The 19,516-nt window shown below is 38.5% G+C and overlaps 1 protein-coding gene across 4 annotated transcripts in view; it reads left to right on the forward strand.

Moving 5' to 3' along the window:
- The window catches only part of WDFY4 (WDFY family member 4), a 113,949-nt gene that overhangs the window by 30,776 nt on the left and 63,657 nt on the right, over positions 1–19,516 (forward strand). For 2 of the 4 annotated variants that reach the window (XM_032445415.1, XM_015866825.2), the window contains 20 exons: positions 595–779; positions 2,568–2,799; positions 4,156–4,307; positions 4,769–4,880; positions 5,002–5,192; positions 6,748–6,900; positions 7,514–7,587; positions 8,413–8,574; positions 10,159–10,250; positions 11,175–11,274; positions 12,009–12,214; positions 12,799–12,968; positions 13,476–13,601; positions 14,005–14,166; positions 14,274–14,471; positions 15,672–15,789; positions 16,320–16,477; positions 16,892–17,130; positions 18,232–18,341; positions 19,166–19,357. In XM_032445415.1, coding sequence (XP_032301306.1) covers positions 595–779; positions 2,568–2,799; positions 4,156–4,307; positions 4,769–4,880; positions 5,002–5,192; positions 6,748–6,900; positions 7,514–7,587; positions 8,413–8,574; positions 10,159–10,250; positions 11,175–11,274; positions 12,009–12,214; positions 12,799–12,968; positions 13,476–13,601; positions 14,005–14,166; positions 14,274–14,471; positions 15,672–15,789; positions 16,320–16,477; positions 16,892–17,130; positions 18,232–18,341; positions 19,166–19,357 — 3,132 coding nt within the window. The remainder of the gene's footprint in view (positions 1–594; positions 780–2,567; positions 2,800–4,155; positions 4,308–4,768; positions 4,881–5,001; positions 5,193–6,747; positions 6,901–7,513; positions 7,588–8,412; positions 8,575–10,158; positions 10,251–11,174; positions 11,275–12,008; positions 12,215–12,798; positions 12,969–13,475; positions 13,602–14,004; positions 14,167–14,273; positions 14,472–15,671; positions 15,790–16,319; positions 16,478–16,891; positions 17,131–18,231; positions 18,342–19,165; positions 19,358–19,516) is intronic. The other 2 variants (XM_032445416.1, XM_032445417.1) reach the window with 2 other exon arrangements.

The following is a 19,516-nucleotide window of genomic DNA, read 5'->3' on the forward strand; positions in this document are numbered from 1 at the left end:
GCTTATTTTCTTTCTTCATTCTACATGTTTGCTATCATGCCAGCCTGTTTATCATCTTTCCTTGTTAGCATTTGTCCCTTGGTCCTCATTGAATACAGTAGGTACTTCAAGTGTGGATTTGATTGAACTTTACAGAGAAGGATGGAAATGGAATGAGAATAGTAGGTGGGAATTTCATGGTAGTTTTGAGTGCTTTGATTCCTGTAAATGAAGTTAAAAATTCCAGCTTGCTTCTTTTTCATAAGAACCACAATTTAATTTACAGAGTTTTATCTATTGAATGTGCTAGGAATTTTTTTCTGTCAGTGAACTCATTGAGTAGCCTGAGGGTTTCTCATTTCAGCTAATATTTTGAATTTGGCGTAGTTCTCTCTAGTTTTACAGTATTTTTACAGTATTCCTAGGGCTCCTGGAGCAGTCATGGGAGTTGTGTGAGTCTCAGGTCCCTTTAGGGTAAATTTTATAGATATTCAATGGAATAGCATCAGCTCATTCTATATTCAGACTTCTTAATTCTGTCATGTTTAATGGCTGTGTTCCAGAGATGGGGAGGTGAGAGACTTGCTATTGACTGTCCACTGTATTTCTTGTTAGATATCATGGAACCTGAAGGAGAGATCCAAAATATCTCCCCATTTCCAGAGCAAGTCCAGTTTGGCTGTGGCAAGCTGCTGGTCACTGGCCAGTGGCATCATCTCACAGTGACGGTTGCTAAGGAAGCAAAGAAGAACTGCATTGTGTCAGCATTTATAAATGGTCAGATGCTTGGCTCTGCAAAGGTGAGAACTGCATAGAACTTGTGCCTTACAGCTTAGCATTTGCCTTTCATAGTATTTCATTTTTGTATCACTTTGCACATACCATGTCTTCTCAGTGCAACCATATTTACTTAAGATATACATACCTGCATTTGAATGGAAAGATAAATCCATATGAAGTAGGAAATAACTCTGCTGCTGTTCAGAACTTAAGCAGCTTACACTGATGGTTTGAACTAGGTTGAGTGTTGTTTTTTTTCTTGTTTTCCCCCTTCCCCTAGCAAGCAGGAAACTTGTCAAAATTGAGTTGTTATACATGGGAGTCAGGTTTACCTGGTTTACGGGTAACCCTGGGTTATGTTCATGAAAATCAAATGTACTTTCCTTGCAGTCTGTCTTCTGTATAGGGTTTTTCACATAGAAAAATGGTGAATTAAAGTGTTTTTAGTTTGTGTGAGATATCACAAGAAAGCAACCTACAGAGCCAATGAGATGTCATCATCATGCTCCTAGTTCTGAAGCTAATCTCACATAATTATTGTGATTTATAGATATTGAATGCATGAGTGCTGAAAGTGCAGCCTATTTCTATTGCAGCTCTAACTAGTGTGGTGTTATTTGTTTTGTAAGGTTTTTTTGATTCCTTTTATTAATTGGAATTCACAACCTTGGTCTCTTCCAATCAGTTCCCATGCTTCAAATCAGACTTAATATATGCAGAGCTCACTTGTGAGCTTTCTACTTCCTCTGTTAAAGCAACCTGCTTAATTCCAAATATTCTCTTTCACATACTTGAGAAAAATGATCTGTCTTCTAAATGTCTTTTGGGACCTATATCCATTTCAAGAATGAAAATTTAATTTAATTTGCCTTCCTTCAAATGAGACTGAAAGTCATCAATAACACTAGGCCTCAGCATTGCAATTGATAAAAGAATTCACAGCAAATATATTTAACATACAGTTACAGCTCATAATAAATTAAACAAGCATTTAGTAAATAAAAATGGTCCCTATACTGGGGTCTCTGACATGATGCAAACCTTCTTGACTTACAGTGGAAAAAAAGATTGTGTAATAAACAATAGCTGCACAACAGTTGTTAACATCGGAAACTGCTTTTGGGTTGTGGGGGGGGGAGGGTGGGGAGAGAGGGCTACAATGTTGCACCTGGACTAAAAATCATTAGTTTAAACACCAAGTCCTGCCTCTTGTTACTGACCAGCGCTGTGCTATGTATCTCAGCTGGTCAGTTCTAGCAGTCTCCCTAACAGCAGGTAGTTGGAGGCTGAGAGAAGCACAGAAGTACTCTACAGTACAAAAGCCATTCTAACTAGTTCTTTTTAAAATTGTCTCAGTTGCAGAAGCTGCATCTTTACTTTGTTATCAAAAACACTGGTCTGATCTCCTAGAATACTAAGCTTTCAATGACACTAACTAATGCGCTTTAGCACCTTATGCTCTTCAAAACTGATCTCTGAGTGGCTAACACAAGGCCCAGTTTGGCTTCTGGTCTTGAAAGTCATTCTGATTTATGAAGTTAAAAACAGATGACAACCAAATCTTGTTTGCCGCCACTTGAAATGATTTTGACTGTTCCCTAAACAAATAGCTTTGAACTTCCCATAATAATTATGTTTGTGTTACTTATGAAAGCACAAGTTGTAAGCAGTAGCTGATGATAATCATCTCACACAGTTGTGAGACTTCACTAAGGAAAGAGGAGGCAGGCTGTACCTTTTGAAAAAAGACCAGGACCTCAAGGGACTCTGAGTGTGAGTCCCCTCAGTAAGTTCTTCCTATGTTGCAGATGCGGTATTTCCAGACGTTACCAGGCAGTTGTGTTTCCATGGATCCATCTTCTTTTATTGATGTCTATGGGTATATAGCTACTCCTCGAGTTTGGAAACAGAAGTCTTCCTTGATTTGGCGCCTTGGCCCCACATACTTATTTGAAGAAGCCATTTCTGTGGAAACCATGGAGATGATTAATAAGCTTGGTCCACAGTATTGTAGCAATTTCCAGGCAGTACAACTTCAAGGTATGTGATAACTTTTCTCTGACAATATTTGTTTTTCAGGGCAAAGTTTTCTTTTATTTTTACTAACTGCCATTAGAATTATAGCTGTGCATAAAGCTCTCTTGAAAATCATGGAATTCCATGTTGATGGATGTTGTACAAAGTTATAGTAATATGCAACAAGGATGTTTTAACATACTGCAAAAACAGGAAGAAAAAGAAGGGGGGGGGGGGGGGGGAGGAAGAATCAAGAAGGAATTTTATCCTGATTCTTTCAAAGAGGGATAGGATAACATTTCCTTCAGATGCAAGATTGCAATTTCTGTTGGACAAATGTTAAGGATGGAGATTTGTAACAGAAGTCTTCTGCATTTATGGTACTACTGAATAATATGGCAGCAAAAGAAACATCTGTCATTGTAAATGTTTGCAAAGTAGGGTCAAGAGAGGGGTAGGGGAATAAGTTACATTAAGTTTAATGAAGAGGCTTTTTAACTAAAGCCATATTATTAGCTTCAATTATTAAACAAGCAGATAAAACATTTCAGTTATTGATTACTATTTGTTCAACAAGTAATGCATTCCTCTGTGTACTAGAAATCAAGAGTAAAGTAAGATGGTCATCTCCTGTAAGAAAAGAGCAGAATAACCCCACCTAATCATGTGCTAGCCTAAAACAGAGTGAAAAGACTGGTGGAAAGCCCTCCTTCAGAATGATGTCTGTGTAGGGGGGAAGAGAAATCTCAGTCAGGATGCAGGAGGAGGTGTGGGGTTGTAAGACAAATTAGATGGAAAAATAAGTCCCTAAAATAAAAAATAATACTGATAGAAGTCAGATGGATTTTTTTTATGTACTTAGTCTTCAAGTCTAGTGCTTGTTCTCCTTTGAATGCTGGTCTTCCCAGATGACTTCAGAACTAAACAAGTATTGTATACATTTGACTCCAGCCATGTCCTTGTGCAGAAAAATCATTATGTAATCAGATCATTGTGAAGCAATCTTTCTATCTGCCCCCTCTCTGGGAAATATCTCACAGCTTTCTATTTCATTAAAAAAATTCAGAGAAACTTTCCAAATAAGAACTTTGACTTTAAGTTTCAGTGCAAAAGTCACAAATACTGTGCTACAATTCCATGTCCCTTTAAGGGCCGTCACCATTACTAAACAGCTTCATAGATCAACTGTTTTTCCACTTTATGAAATGGTCAAGTTGCCCTGCACTTGTTTGAAGATTCACGAATTTTTCTAATTCTAGTTAAGCCAAAATTAAATTCCTGTCTGAACTTTGTTTTCCTTCAAATATTTTTCATTTTCCTCTCTTCTGTCTTTATGAAGTTCAAAACATTCTTTCAGAAGCTCACAGTCTCTCATCTTAGGTGAGAACCAGTATGGTGAACAGAATCCTGCACAGCTCGTGGTGGAAGAGAAGATTTCTTTTGGAATCAATGCTGTGTGCTCATCTTTCATTACAATTCAAGATATAAAGAGCTCCTACAATGAAGTGGATGGCCGACTGGTTGCTAAAGAGGTATTGTTCTCTTTATTTCTCATTTGCTTGGTTTACTCTGAGCAAAATTTATGACTCTTCTTCATTCCATACCTTTATTTATTCATTTCAGCTTCTTTACCCATTCCTTCACTTGTCTGTTAATTGCTTTAGTTTTCATCTATAGAGATAAATAGATGGAATGGTGTGAACACAATACTGAAAGCCTTTCTTGAAATAGCAACAGATAGGGTCCAAGGATAATTCATTTACTTGGTGAGTTTTCATACACTACTGCTGCATTCTTGACAGTGCCAGGCCTACTTGATGTGCCAAAAAGATTAAGTTGTGCAGTGTTTTTGGGTGGATGTTTGTCCTAATGAACTCTTATATACAGAGAACTTTTCTGTATTCTGCAAGTAAAACATCTGAAGTATTATATCCTTTTCTTGTTGCTTTTTGTCTCCCAGTAACTCCACTAGGATGTCTCTTATCTGTTTCAGATTGGGATTAATTCCCGGGACAGTTCAACTCCAGTATTCTTGGCCAAGAATATTGCTGGACACCTCTCAGGCTCCTTGAGGACTATTGGATCTGTTGCTGTGGGCCAATACGGTAAATGCACAATGCTTTAATGTTTCTGAGTTTTGTGTTTTTGTTTTTATGGGATGATCACTGTCTGATAATAGATACAGTCTGTATGACTTACTGACAAAGTAACGCTATAATTTCCTAGGGGTGAGAGTATTCAAGTCCTCTCCAGCAGCTACCAGCCTGAACTTCATTGGAGGCCCTTCCATTCTCCTCGGTCTCATTGCTATGGCATCTGATGACCACACCATGTATGCAGCTGTCAAAGTCCTCAACTCCATCCTGAACAGTAGCCCAATGAGTGAAAAACTGATGAGACACTTTGGTGGATACCAGGTGGGTGCTCTTTTGTTCATTCATCTTTTCTTTAGAAAACCTTATTTTACAATTTGTCAGTGGCAACGAATATACTGGCTATCAGCCCTAGTGATTGGAACTGTGCAGTTCTGGGATCTTGGAGGGGGGAATATGGAAATCCTGTGCTTACAGATCTCTTCTGAATTCCATGATTTTTGTGAACTTCTATAACATTATATCTACTGGTGCAGGTGAGGACAAATGCATTTTGGTCAAACACAGTCTAATAATGGAAGGTGTCATGTTCCTCATTTAAGAATGTTGTATATAGTTGGTAAAGTCAGTGAGGAAGATTTGTGAGTTATCCACCTTTTAACAACATGCTTCACATTTCCCACAAAGACCTGTTCTCTAACAAATCTGCTTTTTGCCTGTGGTTCATCCACCCTCAGATTCATTTTCACAGACATGGGGCTGACAGGGTGTTCCTATGCCTCAGTCTTTACAATGTATGATGAATTGTGCTGAGAGAAATAAGTGCTGTCTGCATTTTTGAATGTAAGTGTTGTAAATTGATCTTTCAAACCTGAAAGCCATTCAGACTTGAGAGTCTGGCCGTATCGGAGCTTTGAGGGAATGGGCAAGTTTACAGCACTGTGTATATAATGGGTGTTTTAAGACTGAAGTGTGGAGTTTTGGTTCAGTATCCTCTATTTATGCTTTGTAGGCTAAGCAGACTTATATTGTGCAGAGATGGTTTCAAGCAAAACACTCTTAACATTAGGGCTTCATGAATGATTGATTATAGAGTTTCCATGTTCCCAGTTTGTCAATTTTTCATGAATTGATCCTCATTCCTATGAATATATTTATCAGTCTTAGGTACTACTTGCTCAGTACTTTCTAGCAGGTAAACGGTAGATTGTGCACAAACTGTTCCTTTCTATTCTGTGCTAAACAGTATTCTCATGTTGCAATGGAATGATTTTGCTCTTTATATGTCAGAGCCTTTTTTTAATTTTAAGTAGGCGACTGATAAGCATGTGTTGTGATACATATTTTCAAAGGAAGTCTGTTCCTCCCAACTTATTTAAATTGTAGTGATTTGCTGAACATTTTTCTTACTATACCAGGAATTGTTTGAGTAGTTAAACACTGCTTCATTTTAAGCACTAGAAATGTTTCACAAAACTCTTTCATTTGAAGAGGTTAGTATAGTTTTTTAACTAGCACAATTTGCAAGCAACTTAAGGAACAGAGTAGAAAACCCACTGAGGTTCTTTGAAATGACTTGCTGTGAACGGCAATTTACAACTTGGATGTTATTCTTCATAAATCAATTGAATGTAGTATGGTACATATTCTGTGCTTGTTCAATGGCACGATTTTCAAACACCTTCAGAAATTTTACTTTTCACTTAGCACACAAGTTTGTCTAAACTCAGATATTTACATGCATGTTACATGCATGAGGCATGTTGTATGAACACATGACTATCACAGCCAGGTAAATGGTGTATTTGACTTGGATTTTAAAATAGTGTTACAATTGTGTTTTCAGCAAATACTTGACCTTTTTTGATTTTATTTCCAGCTGCTGACATACCTATTAAAGAGGAAAACACAGCTGCTAAACAACAGGATTTTACAGTTAATGTTCTCTCTAGTGGGCACAGCTGAACTTGGTTTTGGGTCTTCAGTCATCAAGAATTATAATGCTTTCCAGTATATTCTCTGCAACTTTGAGGTAATACTGTGAGTTTGATCTTAGTAAAGATGCATTTAACATATAAAGTTCAGTTTGCTCTTAGCACCTTCTGTCTCTGCAAGGACATATTGGCCACTGCCCCCTCTACCTTCCTGGTTTCATTCTCCAAGCATATCTGTAAGGCACAACGTGGCTGGAAGTTGTTGTGTCAGAAATAAAATATCCCTTCATTTGTGGTATTTGGTAGCTTCTTTTTATTTCCAGTTATGTCTTGGTTTTAGCTCTTCATTCCACAGAAGAGTGTTGTGATTTTCCTGCTCCTCCTATAAGTAAATTGTTCCCTTCAATCAGATTTACTTTTTAGGCATCCTTTCCATTTTGCTTCTTTGCCTTGAGAAATATAACTGTTACTGTGTTCCTCCTTCCTAAACTACAGAAACCATTCATATGCTGAGAATAGTATTTGTACTTTTATTTACTTGCTTAATCTTTGTACATATGCATGAAAATAAAGAATTCCACACATTGTTTTTCAGAGACTAGCAGTTGGAGGTTATTTTCTCTGAACCACTTACTAATCTTCCTCTGCCGCAGGTAACTGTACCGTAAGTTCATCACAGTAGTGAAATTTCTTCTTTCCTTTATCTTTCAGCTTTGGATGAAGGCACCAGAAAATCTTGACCTTACTCTTTTTGCACATCTTGTGGAGATCTTGCAATGCTCCAGGTACACAGCTAGTATCTCAATCAGAAGCACATGGCTGAGACTGAAAGATTGATGTGGAGGGCCTTATCCTAGTTGGAATGATTGGGTTCTCAGAGTGAATGATGCATCTATACTCATCTCTAACTTCAGGTGTGGAGTTGGTGATTTCATCAGACAGATGAAAGCAAGACCAGACTAGGAGAAGTTCTTTGACCTTGGTATATATGGAACTATGAGTGCACAATAAAAGTTAAAATGCATGCTAGGGAGAGGCATCTGAATCTTTGAAGGAGTGTGGAGTTTATTAAATAAAAAAAGGGGGGAGAGAGTCATGTTTTTAGCCAGAAAGCAACTAGGATGATCTGTTGTTGTTTTGGTTTTTTTTAATTAGTATACTTTCTTAACCAGTTCACTGAAGTTAAATGTATCTGAGGAGATGTAGCAGTGCAGAGGGGCTGAATAGAGCACAATGCTGGATTCCTTCATTTTGGCATCTGAAAGCTCTCTGCAGAACTATTTGATGTCCCTTGCCGAGTTTTACAAGAACAGCATTTATTACCACCAACTCACTGCTTGGAAAGTCAATACTATTTTCTTTGAACTCAAATGCAGCAGGTTCCTGGGGAGAGGGTGAATGCAAAAGGTGGAAAATACACAAAGAAGTCTTTAGATCTCCATTGTTGACACATATTCAATTTGTCTGATAATGTTTGATTAGTTGCCAAGGCATCATCAGAAGCCAAAGGTGCAAAGTATCAATGCAACCTGAGAATCCCTTTAGCTGAAACCCAGCAAATTTTGTCCTTTCCAGTAAAAGCTTTTAATAGTCCCTGTGCTTTTATGCAGAGGTGGATGTCAGAATGCTGAAGTTGCCCACCGGGTGCAAATGGTACCCAAGCTTATTTTCCTCTTCAATGATCCTGAAATCAGTAATTCCAGGATCACTGTGATCTGCACTATCCTATCCCATGTGTTGCAAGGATACTTTAACACAAAGGATGTTCTCAGGTAACAAAATCTATTTTTTTTTTCTCAGCTTGCAGATGAACTATTCTCCTGCCTGTGTTAGAGAGAAATCCGATAGAACTTCTCTAACCTTATGTTTGGTAGGATCCCCAAATCTTTGGCAACTCCAAGTTCCCACTGATTAATGACTCTTATGCCTTCAAACCAGTGTTACTTAAGCTTACATTTATGTAACTCACAGGCCAGGTGATTGTCCTTACAGTGATGTTACAAATAGTCCCACTGATATGGCTGTGACTACAGAGAGTCTGTACTTAATATTTGGTCTTACTAAAGCCTATTCTGGAAGTATTGCAATACCTTCAGTACTGGAACATGGCCCCACTTGTCTATGTGCTTAACCACACTGGCTTGTCTTGTATCCCAGTAACTGTACTACTTGGTTTTGAATTTCTGTCAGCTAAACATGGAATTGTTAGGATTTCATGAAGTGGAGTGTTTCATTACTTGTTTGCTTTCCACAAAATGCTAACAGTGGTCCCATTTATATTCTGACTTAACACAAAGCAAATGCACTGCACAGAAAAAAGCTGTTTAAAAGCTCTGTCTTTGACCAAGCAAATTGTAGAGACAGTTGCTGAAATCCGTGGTCTCTGCAGTTAGCTATTAGCTCTATTGAAAGGTATTCAAGTCATTACTGTGGAGTAAGCTAATGTGAACTTACTGCTAGCCCTCCTTTTTTTTGGTGAAATTGTGTGTTCCTACCTTAGGCTGAATGAGTTGGCATGTTTTCTGTTTTTTGGGTTTTTTTTTTTCAAAGGTGTAAGTAATGGATTTATTACCTTACATTTGTCTTATGCTAAGGAGTGAGCATAAAACTGTCTTCTAAAATCTTATAAAAGGCTATTCCATGGGAATTTGGTTGTCAGGCCCGGCCCATTGGTGTGGACTAAGTGGATGAAAATTGTCACCATATTTTAACCTGCCTGAGAACAGAGACTATAGCAGGCTCTCTATGGCACTGAAAGGTGCTGAGGTTTTCTACTGCTCCTAGATTTTACACATGACCATTGGAAAATTCCCTCAGAATAAATGATATTCTACCCCTTAAGGAACACCTTTATCATGAAGCTACACAAAATGTGTATGTAACATCTATCTTTATAACCAGATTAAGTGTTAAGGCAAGCTACTGGTGAACAGAAATTACCAGTTTTCCTCCCTGAGTAGCTGCTGAGGTTTCTCTGCTTTTGACTATACAGTTGGAAGGCAAATGCTAATGACAGTGATATCCAAATGTCCCAAGATCAGAGTTTGCCTCCAGCTTTAGGTAAACACAGTGCTTAACCCAGTTTTGCCATCCTTAGAGTAAAAGACCTTTCAAATTAGGAGATAAAAACACTTGTGCAGTAGAATAGACATCATTTATATTAGATAAATAACTTTTGTTTACTTCCTATGTTATAAATGTGTACCATCCTATTTCCAGCTTGTTTTTTCAAGCAATTAGAATTTCTAGCAGTCATCAACACACTAATGTTTACTGGCAAAGAATGTTATCCCAAAGTAATTTGACAAATGTTTTTTATTCCGCTGACCAAAACTGCTTCCTTCTATCTCTGGAAGGATTGGTTTGTTCCTTGTTTACACTTTGAAACCTTCTTCTGTGGATGAAAATCAGCTTTGCCTGGACAGTACAGCTGAGATGCCCAGTGAAGGTGAGGAACTACCTTTGGTGCATATGTTCTCATAGATGGCTGACCACATTCTCTTTTCCCTGCATGATGGACTCTAAATGTAACTAACATATTGCTGCTGCCACTAGTGGCAGGAAGAGACACAGCTCAGATGACTAAGGGACAGGTTACACTCACATGACATAAAATTGTGGGGAAGAGTTGCGTTGCTATGAAGTCCCAATGTGAGGAATGGAGTGGTAATCATAATATTTATCCAGGAAGGCCTGGTCTCTCTCTCTTAGCTTCTCTCTGCTAAGCCACCAGTATTTTAACTGCTTTGTCCAGACCATACACATAATGTTGGATTTCACAGATACACACTGAAGTGAAGGCTAGTTAAAATGAAATTGCTTCCAATATACTGGATTTCATTTGACATCCTGGGTTTTCTATGAATAATTTGCTACACTTATGGCAGTTAATTATACTGAGCTCTGCTCCTACGAAGAATATCCATTCATTTAAGTCTCCTATATGTGGAGGAGCTTCCAAAAAACTGACTGTGATCTCTCAGTTTAGATTATATGGGATATTGTACCTTTAAACAGTATTTTAAGTAGATACCAGTAATTGTAGTTTGTACCAATAGACATCACATCTAGGAAATGCATGTCACTTCCTGTTTACATTTTCCTCTCTAGTTAACTTGAGATTGCTTCCTATGAATTATTATTTAAAATGTAGTTCAGATGAGTTTTAAGAAGCTCTAAAGGCAGAACTTTTATAATGTACGCAGAAGTCATTTCTAATTTTCGTAAAATCTGATGTTGGCATCTTTTTACTTTGCAAGAATTGTTAGAAGTGCTTCTATTGGGATAATCTAATGCAAACAAGGTTGCTCGTCAAAGCAATGGAACGTGTGTTTTGTTTCTTCATTACTCTTATACTTTCTGATATTTGTAGCCTTAAGCCAAACATCTGGAAAGACAATCTGGCTTCGAAACCAGTTACTGAAGATGCTGTTAGATGTAATTTGCTCAGCCAAAATTCATCTGTCCTCTGAGTAAGTAGGAAGAATTGGGAGCTAAGAGTGACTCATCCAGACTTGATCTATCTTCATGTTTGATCATAACATAGCACAATTATGCATTTTTGTGTCAGCAAAATGGTAAGATCAGAGTGGATTCAGAATTGTTTTGATAGTGATTAACTTGGGATTGACACTGATATCCATGAAAGAAGTTTCATGTTTACTGAAAAATATCTTGAAGGAATGCAGGGTTGATGGTTCTTCATTGCAAGAATTGGAAAAATCTCAACTGTCTGTGAAAATCTAATGTGGAATTTCTGAAGTCCTTGTATCACAGTCATAAATATGCAGTTATAGTTGTACCTTGAGTAAGTAAAAAGAGGAGTTTACATTGCTGGATGCTGTAACTGTGCATTTCCATTTGTTAACTTACATTGGACTTCAGAATTTAAACTTGGATTCTGAATTCCCAGGCTGAAAGACCTAGTTGGTGATGTCGTTTATATCAGCTATCCCTGTGCTTTCTCAAAGGGGACAGCAATGCTAATAAGCTTTTTGTAAAAAGTGGTTGAATTTAGGGCAAATGAAGTGGCTCAAACTGCAAATGTCTTTAAATCTTCCTAAGTCTGTGCTGTGGCAAAATTTTAATCAGATTTTTTCTGGGGAAACTTGGGTGTCTAAATTACTAAGAGGTGATTTTAAAAGTGAGGAAATTTTTATTTACCATATCTCTTTCCTTGTACTTCCATTTCTCTTGTTTATTGCAGGGCACAAGAGGAAGCTTTTTTGGCTTTAGGGCCAGACTGGTTTCTGCTGTTCACACAGAGCTACCTGCACTCTAGCACAGTTGTGCTAGGAATCAAGCTACTTCTGTATTTCCTACACAATCGTTTGCTGCTGAATAAGTTCAAGGAAGGAATAGTGGCTGGGCGCTGGCTGGAGAACAGCACTGCTGGATTGAGTATTCTAATGGGTATGTATGTGTTGGTTTTTAATGCTCCTGAAACAATCCCTTGATTCAAACTCAGTAGCAGAATTCCTACTAATCTGGCTAGACCAAGAACTAGTATTACATTTCAGAATGGGCTTATCCTAGTGCCTTGGCTCTTCTGTGGTGAAAGATGGAAAGCACTGCTGCTTGCACTGAAGTTGTTGGCTTTTCCAATGAGAAGTTATAGACATGACTTTTTTTCTTGCTTAAAATCAAGCCTGTGAGGAATTTGTATGTCAGCTTGTGTACTGAACCCTTTAAGTTTTTTTTCCAGCTTGCTTTTTTTCTGAGTAGTTTTTAGCAGCTTCTTCTCAGCTGGACATTAGATCTGTGGTTAGGAAAGAGAAGAGGAAGAATTCAGGGACAGTCTCCTGTAACAAAAGTGGCAATGGGAAAAAATTGTTACCTGTTAATCTGAAGTAGTTTTGTGAACTTTTAATGTTTGAATCTAGCAGAGCTCTAAGTGGCCTAGGGCACAGACAGAGGAGGACGAAGTTGGGTCAGTAATTTTATCTTCAATTTGGCATTTATTTGTAGACACTTCCTCAGAATGTTTTCCTTTACAGATAATTTAAAAACTCATCCTCTGGTACCTGACAGTGGCTCCATCTTGATTTTTGGGTTTTCTGTGTTGCAAAAATGTCTGACTGATCATATCCACATTCCTGAGATCTACTTGCTGGTGGCAGGGCTCTTTTTGGCAACTCCATACAGTGAGCCACCTGAAACAGTTAAGGTAAGAAAGTAGTGGACAAGCATAAAGCTGCTGTAACTTTACTACTTCGACATTTTACTGCCTTCTGTATGGTAACGTTTTTGTAAATCCTGCCATACTTAGTTTTTGTGGTAGTTAAAATCAGTCATCCACACTTTAAGAATGAAGTAAGTTTGACTTGAGAAAATGTTTTCTGAGCAAATTTCTTTAAGTCTTTTAATACCTTTTAACTAATTCACATTAGAAGGCAATTCATTCTAGTTTTTCCATCTGTTTTTATGTTGTCAGAACTCTTTAAAATCTCAGAATTAGTGGATTTAGGTACTTTCTCCTGGTGTTCTTAGAAGGCATAAGGCTTTCCACTCCACAAATAATGCCAAAGACGTCTTTCAGAAGGGAGCAATGTATTAGTGCTAGATGTGAAGATGTGAACTGATGTGGTTTTTGTGTGTGTTTTTCTTAGAGCAGACATTGTACTTGACGTGTCATAAATCCAATTCCTTCTTAAAATATCTCTTCCTGATGTAGGGAAATCTTGACTCTATGTTGCAGTGGATCTTGCAGCAGCATGTTACAGAGAATGTCCTCAAAAATGGGTTGTGTGCAGAGGCAGCTGCTTTATTGCTAGAAATGGTTAGAGTCATTGTGGACAAGGTAAGACTTGTGGCAAGGAACGTGTAATGTAAATGACATAATTAACTATGTGAATGTTAGAGGTGCATGGCAGTACTGAGCTTAACTGGTGAGCATGGACTTCAAAATGTTAGCATATATATTTGATGAAGTGATGGATTCATGTTTAAGAATTCCAAACAAGGATTCGAGTTTTACCCACAGCATCACCCATTTTGCACATTCTTTGTGATTGAGATATATAACCTTTCTGATCAGGTGAATCTTTGGTCTGCAAGCTGGGAGTTAAGTATTTGTGCCTTTTCCGGCTTCCCTGTGGTGATGGTGTGTTTGCTTCCCTGCTTAGAAATACCTGTAAAGGAGGAAAGATAAGCTTTATCTGAGTGTGGAATGCTTTCTTGACCAGATGGATGCTTGTGTTTAGCCCATTACAGGTGCAGAAGCCTCCTGGGAGACTGTCTATCCAGGAAATGTTATACAATTTCTCTGCTTGATCTATCATAGTTACACTCAGGACCCAGTGTGGCACTGTCCTGAATTCTTGAAAACTTTAGCTATGGTTGCCTTCCATTCTGGACCAGTCAAGGTATGTGAATGTGAGACATCACAAACCCTTCAGAAATGTGTTGCTATGAAAAGTAAGCTTCGAAGCAGGTTAGAAATTAAAATCCTGTTCTTGATCTGTGTCTACAGGGAGGTTCTGAAGGTCTTTTGACCCCTGAATGTCCAGCAATTGCTGAAGGGAAAGGCTGCACTGATTCTTCTTCTCTCCCACTCCTGCCACATCCTGCCAAGAAACAAGTGTGGGATTTCTTGCACATCATCTTGACAGACAGTCTTCTCAACATCCCAGCAAACAAACAAGGGCATCCACTTGAGCTGCTTCTTGAGGTTTTTTCCATAGTCCTCAGGCTTTGCTGCTCTGCTTTGTGTTAGGGGGTGGAAGGACAGGAGGCAATTAACATGCTAGTGGCCTAGTGAAGGGCTGGGAGTGGTGAAGAGTGTATTCAGTGAGAAATGTCTGCAGCCCAGGCTGGATCACAACTCTTAGCATGCATAACTTCCTGGCAGATCAGGACAACATATTTAATAGAATTCCAACCTTATCTGCAAGGAAGAGACTTCTTTTCTACCTGCTCTGCCTTCATGTGAACTAAGAGAATGCTACCTCTAGACAAAAGCAAATGAATTTTTTCAGGAAAAACCTAACATTAAAGTAAGGCATGGAATTCTTCCCTTTTCCTCAGTAATGCCTGTGTATCATTAGAACTTCCTCTTGAATTCTGAGGGTGAAAGATTTTATATGAAGCATTCCTGTATACTGTTTTTTCAGACAATTTCTTTTTAGTGCCCTATTAGCCCCAAATCAACTGTCTTTCCTCCCTCTTAAAATAGATAAGTAAAATCTGTACAGTTGAACCTTGGTTATGAATTCCAGCCACTCAGAGTGGAAAGATTTAATCATCAAATTGTCAATAGTCCAGATTCACTGAAGACAAGATTTCTTGGGAGCCATCTGTGAGCCCCTATTCTACCCTTGTGCACAGCTTTGCTTGTGCTCAGTATGCAGAAGTGCATTGTGCTGGCTCTCTTAAAAGAGTGTTGATTTAGTAAGATATTCTCTTCTCCCAGCTAGGATATGAGGATCTGCTGTTACATTTGTCTGTTAACAGTTCAGGAATGTACTTTTGACAGGCTTTGAGAGCTACTATTTTGTCATTGAATGCCAGTTCTGTTTGTGTTCTCTGTGAATATGATGCCAAAGGTAACTTGTCACACTGCTTTTCATATGCCCTCAGTAAGGATTCAAGCACAGAAGTGAAATAGTTATTGTTCTTTCTGTGTTGTTTTTCTCCTTATCTTCCTAAAGCAGTGCCAAGGGGGTTAAGGGAGATGTTTAGCAATCTAAATTCTCAGGGTATGCTCCTTCACTTAGGACCTCTTCTTATTGCTCTGAGCAAAGCTTTTACCAAACTACTAAAGATCTAGTAAAATGAAAGGCCATTGAATAAAAGCTGAAAATGAATGTCAGAGTCTCTAATTTTCTGGATGTTTGTCTGCTGTAGTAATGTGTACATGGTGACTATACAGGCTTCTCCAGAGGATGCCACCAGTGAGCAGAAAAGACATTTTCAGACAAAAGTCTTGCTTTCTGCTATGGATGTCTTCCATGTTATCAGTCAAGGCGAAGGGAAAACAAGACCAAGAGGTGAGTAGTAAGATGCAGATCATTAGTTAGCTGGCATTTGTTATTTAGCTGTAACTATTAGGCAGGCTTGGAAACAATATGTAAGACTCAGTTCAACAATCTGGTCTGTGTATTTAATCCTGTCACAGACCAGATTGCATAAATTACTGTAGTATTATTGTGTTTCTCAGTTACTTTGAACAGATTCTGAACATTAGAATGGAGTACTTCATAAGAAATAAACCTAGGGCATTCCTTGAGTGCTTCTGGAAACAGCCCTGGTTGACTTAGTTGTTGCTGCTCTACTTGCTGAGTCATTGGTGGGACCTGTCCTTCCATGCAGCATTTTAGTGGGTTTGATTCTGTCCTTTGGGTGGAGCAGTCCCTCCCAATCTAATTAGCATGCTTCTGCTATACATAGTTTTCTTAGACATGTCCCACCTCTGAGTCACTGACATCAATCTGTTAAGATTTAGCTCTGATAATATCGTATCTCACACCACGTGTTTTAATCTCAGCATATTCATCAACTATCCTATAATTCTCTCCAGGGAACAGCGATCTTCATAGTTCTTCGGAATCAACTGCATCTGTATACATGATGAATGTTACTTATTTTGTTCAGAAGCTGATTGAGAAAATGATCAGCAGAATGTTTGCCACAGACACCAAGCAAATCCTGCTCTTCATTGCCAAGCAGATTACAAAAGTGAGTCACATGCAAGACTTTTTCAAACCACTGTCAACATTTTCTGTTTCATGCTGTTGGTGATGACACAGTTCTCAAGATGGCTACAATTTGCTTGTTGTTATTCCTCTTTTCTTGCATGAGCTCATTGTGGCTGTAAATGACAGCTAGAGCTGGACTGTTAGCTCTTCTCCCTGTGCCACTGTCTATTGTCTACACATGTGTTACAGAATGAGAAAAAATTACTGTTCCACAATTCAATAGACTTCCACCAAACTACAGGAAGAGTGAGTCTGCATGTAACAGGTGGTCTGGGGGAATATTCCTGAAATAATTTTACAGCAGCTAAAAGAAGTGAGAGGAATGGATCCTTGGTGATGGGAGTTCATTGAACAAGCCAAATGCACTACTGCTTGTTTTTTTTTATTTTCACAGGCCTTAGAAGCCCCTGTTTCTCAAAAGGATGTTTTACTCAGTGCCATGTATGGCTTTTTAAACAGAGCCATCCTCTACTGCCTGTCCAGACCACAACAGTCACTTCCAGAACAGTTTTATGTCCTTAACACGCTCAGTGTTCTGCAGGAGCAGTGGGACATTATTTTTGCAACTTATAACTCAAGTACTAACTTCATTATCTGCCTAATGCACTGTCTTTGCCAACTGAATTCTGGCAGGTACAAATGTCTGTCTCAGTGTGATGTCTACTTAACTCTGTGCTGTCATGTATAGCAGTGTATACAAAAGGAGGAATCTTGCAGTGGTTCCTGCTTACAGTTGAAATAATATAGTATGTTACAAGTGCCTTTAGTGGGTCAGAAAAAAGATCTAGGCCCTGACTCCTATGTTGTCTAATTCTGGCCCTTAGAGAAGAATGAGAACAGAGCAAATGCTAAGTGATACTTCCCTACTTGATTCTTTTAATCTCTTGTCTCTTCAGTTCATGAACTTTCTGACCATTTGGGATCACTTTGTAGATAGTTTTATATTTTGTGATGGTCTATTTTGCTTACATGGATTTTAAGAAAGATTGTCATATTTTATTCTCCAGCTACTGATAGCATTTCTGGATCCGTGTACAAGTTGTCTTCTGGCTTTATGAACTTCATTATATTTACTTTGAGTATTACTGCTTAGATGAAGTTCTTGGTGTTCTTTACCTACTGAAATTCCCTGACATCCTAACAACTATAATTCTTTTTGGCCATAATATTCTTAACTGTAATAATATCTACCTGATCCTAATAATATGGTGTTTAAGTATGTGGCTTTGATGTGCTGAATGCTTTTGTAAACCAAATAAGTAAGCAGGTCAGCTCTAGGATATGGCAACACAGCGTTTACTGCAAAATGGTTGATAGCTTCAGTGAAGAAATTTAGAGCAAACAGTTCACATACAAGATGCTCGGGAGAGATGCAGGGAAAGGTGGATGCAGTTTGGCTGCCTCAGAACAGTCCTGTGCTTTGGCTAATTGAGGTAAATGGTAGTTATGACTACATCAAGGATTGCAGGTATAAGACCTGTAGGACATAATGATCCATAGGATCTTGATGAGTGCTCCATAACTTTGAAAGCCAGACTTGCTGTCACTTAGTTTCCATTTCCTGTAAATTCTGCTGTGTCATCTGATTGGTGTAAGCTATTGAGTCTGGGAATATTGACCTGCTGTGTGAGTCAGATAGTAGAGGTTGAGTGGAAGTTCCTCTGGCTTTTTTTACTGTTCTTGGTTTGTTCTACATTTCCTTTCCTCACATGCTCTTCTTTCCTTTTGCCATAGTTATCCAGAAGGTTTTGGGGTGGATGCAAAACCAAAACTGGCTTCATATCACCAAATTTTCCTTGCACCCAGTGAAGAGGAGAAAGGTAACCTGCCTACTCCAGATGATGGTAATTCATTGCACACATTGACTTCAGCTTACAGAGTAGGAAGGTGCCTGGTCTAGACAGCTATCCATACAGCTTGTGCAAATGCTGCTGAATTCTCTCTTTAGAGTTTGTAGGAGCTTCAAATCACATTGTGGAAAAGGTGTTACTTATGCAATATATTTTTATTTCAAATTCATATTCTGTGTCCTTGGGAATAATAGTTATGTTTGCCAATCTCTTCATCAGATCATTACCACTATCAGTGCACTGCTACTTCTGATTTATAGTTGATTTTTTTTCCAGGATGCATTTAGATTACTGTTACACATAAGGAGGAGCATGTGGTTCTTGTGAAAATATATGAGCATGATTCACTGGGGAGGCTGTCAGTTCTGTCAGTTGAACCTTACTGCAGAAGGATATTCCAAATTGGTCTGATTTGCAAGGAAAGATAGCAAAACAGCTCAGCACTTCCTTGTAAATCTCCTGCTGCTATATCAGATTGTTTCATGACTTGGCATGTTCAGATTGTTTCCTCCCACTGTCTCTGACATTTGAGGACATTTAGGTTCTTTAGAACTCCATGTAATAAGGTCATCAAACTTCGGATGAGATGTTTTCCAAGAGAGGAGCCAGAAAGAATCATTTGTAGTTCCTACTCATTTCACTCAGGCAGCTGAAATGTGTTTTTGTGTATTAAACTGAATAGTCTGGCTTCAAATGTCTGGAGGCAGTGAGCAGAATGAACAACTTTTTGGCAGTGTTTTGCCAAATTAGATGCTTTCACTTTATCTGTTGCTTGACATGTTACTGATAAATTGATTCTTCATTCATACTGTTGTCAGTTCATCAGGAGATACTGAGAAAAATAGAAGTCATCTGGAAGCAACTCATCTCACAGAGGCGGCAGGCTTTGGAGGACATTTATGACATGGATCTCTCTGTAAAAGGAAGTGACAGAGAAAGGGACATGAAGATAACTGAGATCACCCCGTTATGGGAAGAAATGATGACAAAGGCTTGGCAAAATTTTCTAGGTATCTACTTTTTTTTTTTTTAGCATAACACTCACTCTAGTAAGCAAAGGTTCTGCAGTGAATACAGCATATAATGTAAAACTGCCGGTTTCTTGGCTGTACGCATCTCATTTTCAGTAATTGACTACTGCGACTGTTTTCTATGCTGTCCTCAGACCT

Source organism: Coturnix japonica, chromosome 6 (genome assembly GCF_001577835.2).
Source record: "Coturnix japonica isolate 7356 chromosome 6, Coturnix japonica 2.1, whole genome shotgun sequence".
Taxonomy (NCBI): Eukaryota; Metazoa; Chordata; class Aves; order Galliformes; family Phasianidae; genus Coturnix; species Coturnix japonica.